The sequence below is a fragment of the Osmerus eperlanus genome, chromosome 6, assembly GCF_963692335.1.
Source record: "Osmerus eperlanus chromosome 6, fOsmEpe2.1, whole genome shotgun sequence".
NCBI lineage: Eukaryota > Metazoa > Chordata > Actinopteri > Osmeriformes > Osmeridae > Osmerus > Osmerus eperlanus.
In genome coordinates, this window is record NC_085023.1 from 5019845 (window position 1) to 5022648 (window position 2804).

General features: G+C 47.8%; 1 protein-coding gene across 1 annotated transcript in view; it reads right to left on the minus strand.

Moving 5' to 3' along the window:
• slit1a (slit homolog 1a (Drosophila)) overlaps window positions 1–1813 on the minus strand; it is an 8755-nt gene extending 6942 nt beyond the window's left edge. The window contains exons 1-2 of the mRNA XM_062464491.1: window positions 1619–1813; window positions 1337–1400 (exon numbers count right to left, since the gene is read on the minus strand). Coding sequence (XP_062320475.1) covers window positions 1337–1400; window positions 1619–1813 — 259 coding nt within the window. The remainder of the gene's footprint in view (window positions 1–1336; window positions 1401–1618) is intronic.
• Window positions 1814–2804: the final 991 nt, after the last annotated feature.

The window sequence follows — 2804 nt, forward strand, 5'->3', positions numbered from 1 at the left end:
CCTCCCTTTCTCTCTCTGTGTCTTTCTCCTCCCTCTCTTCTCCAGTGGTAGCTGGTTCCCACAGTATGTTTTATTCAGGCGGGTATTCTAAAAGCTGAAGCAGAACAATCTATTTCCCCCCAGTGGCCCTGCTCACTTTTGATTTACAGATGAATATTTCAGAAGAACGTCGGAAACGCAGAGAAACTCCACTCTGCAACCTGGCATCTCTCTTTCTCTCTCACACACACTCTCTCTCTCTCTGACACACACTTTCACACACTCTCTTGATCTCTATCTGTCTCTCTCACACACACTCTCTCAAACAAACACTATATCTTACACATGCACACATTCTCACACACTCTCTCACAGACACACACTCTTGCGTACATTCTATTCTTCTCTCACACACTCTTTCTTACACATTTTCTCTCACACACACTCGTTCTCTCTCACACACACACACAAACCATTCTCTCTCACACACTTTTTCTCTCTTGCTCACACTCTCTCACACATTCTCTCTCTCTGTCACATGTACTCTCACACACTATCTTTCTATATGTCTGTCTCTCTATGTCTCTCTGCTTTCTCTTCTCTCTTTCTCTATCTCTGTTCTCCTTCCTCCAATCCCTCCATTTCTTTCAAGATGTCTTAAGGAGCAGTTTTGACAAATTTGACAAAGAGAGAGGAGAGAGAGGAGAGAGAGAGAGAGAGAGAGGAGAGGAGAGGAGAGGAGAGAGAGAGAGAGAGAGAGAGAGAGAGAGAGAGAGAGAGAGAGAGAGAGAGAGAGAGAGAGAGAGAAGAGAGGACGAGGAGAGGAGGAGTGTGAGAGAGAGAGAGAGAGAGAGAGAGAGAGAGAGAGAGAGAGAGAGAGAGAGAGAGAGAGAGAGAGAGAGAGAGAGAGAGAGAGAGAGAGAGAGAGAGAGAGAAACAAACACACACACATGTGCCAATCAGATTACAATACCTCCATGTCCCACCTTGGGCTGTACTGTATATCGGTCAGAGTAAAGACTAAGTAACTAGACTGGCTTCCCCATCCGAACAAGATCCCAATTTAGACCAGCATGGGCAGCAGTGTCAAGGTATCACCTTTATCAAAGGAGTGAACACATCCAAACCAGGGATCAGGCATGCAAAGGATTCCCCTAAAACTGCCCCAAGCATGTGTACACTTGCTGACAAACACACGTACACACACACACACACACACGGGCAGGTATGTAAATTATGGACACATGTTAAAGGCACACATCTGCTCCAGCTCTTTCCAGTCCCACATGCCTATTTATACCTGACTGGAATGTCACCGCTACACACACACACACACACACACACTGCTCTGCTCTACAGGCAGGGCTATTGTTCTCCTTCAGTCTCAGTAAAGTCATGTGCGCCACCACACATACGCTCAGCTAGAGCAGGAGAAGGACAAACAGATCAGAAATCCAGAAACACACAGACAGACTTACAGACAGAGAAGCAGACACACACACTTACAAACAGAGACACATAAGCACAAAGCACACATTTACACAAACCCACTCACTTAAAAACTGTTTAAAAAAAAATCACTTTCTAATACACAGAGCAGGCAGTTATAGTAGAGGTGTGTGTGTAGGTGGGTACTCACAGTCTCTCCGTGTTTGCGAGGTATATTCCGTGGCATGGTCTTGATGCCCAGTCCATGACAGTCCACGGTGGTCCCACTGCAGGTGCACAGGGCAGGGCACCCCTGGGCACAGCCCACCAGCAGGGCACTGAGAACCAGCAGTACAGCCAGCCTCCCCACGCCTGCTGCCCCAAAACAGCCTCCTCTTCTGGGCATGCTTAGCTCGCCTGCAGCCTCTAGCCTGGATCCCTCCACTGATTTCTCTCTCCTTGTCTGTTCGTGTCTTTACTCAGTCAGCAAATCCTACAATGTATGTCCTCTACAACTGCTTCAGACTGAAAAGGAGGAAGTGTTTTAGTTTTTTGTATAATTTTTGTAAAGAAACTGAAACTCAATTCTAGAAAGATTTCCAAAATAAAATCAGAATTTCTTGTTTTTCCTTCCTCTTGTCTATTATTGTTGCCTTGGTTTCCTCTTCAGTTGAGGAACTATGAGAGGATTCCTTCTTTTCTACGATTCTCTTGGGTTTTAGTCCTGCAAAGGGAACTCTCCTTCTCGGTCTCCCTTCTCTTTGTGAAGTTGCTGCGATGTGTTCTGCTCTCCTCCGTGTCTCTCTCCTCTCTCAGTCCCGCTCTGCTCCGTTCGCTGGAAGAGAGGGGAAACAGGGAAGGAGCTGAAAGACAAAAAGGCTAGCCTCTCTCTCTTTCTCGCTCTCTCACACACACACACACACACGCGCACACACACAGCAGTCATCCATCACAAGGATCTACAAATAGCAGACCCCCAACTCCACCCCTCCCCCTCCTGTCCTCCCCCGCCTCTCACACCCCCTCCCCACCCCAACACACACACACCCAGAACCCTGCCTGAACTCACTCTCATTCTCTAGCTCCCTCTTTCATTCTCTCTTCTCTATTCCCTACCTCTACAATTCTCTCTCTCTCTTATTCGTAATCTAAATCAATCTCTCTCAGGTTTGCCTCCAGGCACTACCCACTGAGAGGGGAGAACGACCCAGCAAGACACCAGTCCCAAGTGTGTGGGTGTGTTTGTGTGCGTGTGTTTGTGTGTGTGTGTGGGTGTGTGTGTGTGTGTGTGGGTGTGTGTGTGTGTGTGTGTGTGTGGGTGTGTGTGTGTGTGTGTGGGTGTGTGTGTGTGTGTGTGTGTGGGTGTGTGTGTGTGTGTGTGTGTGGGTGTGTGTGTG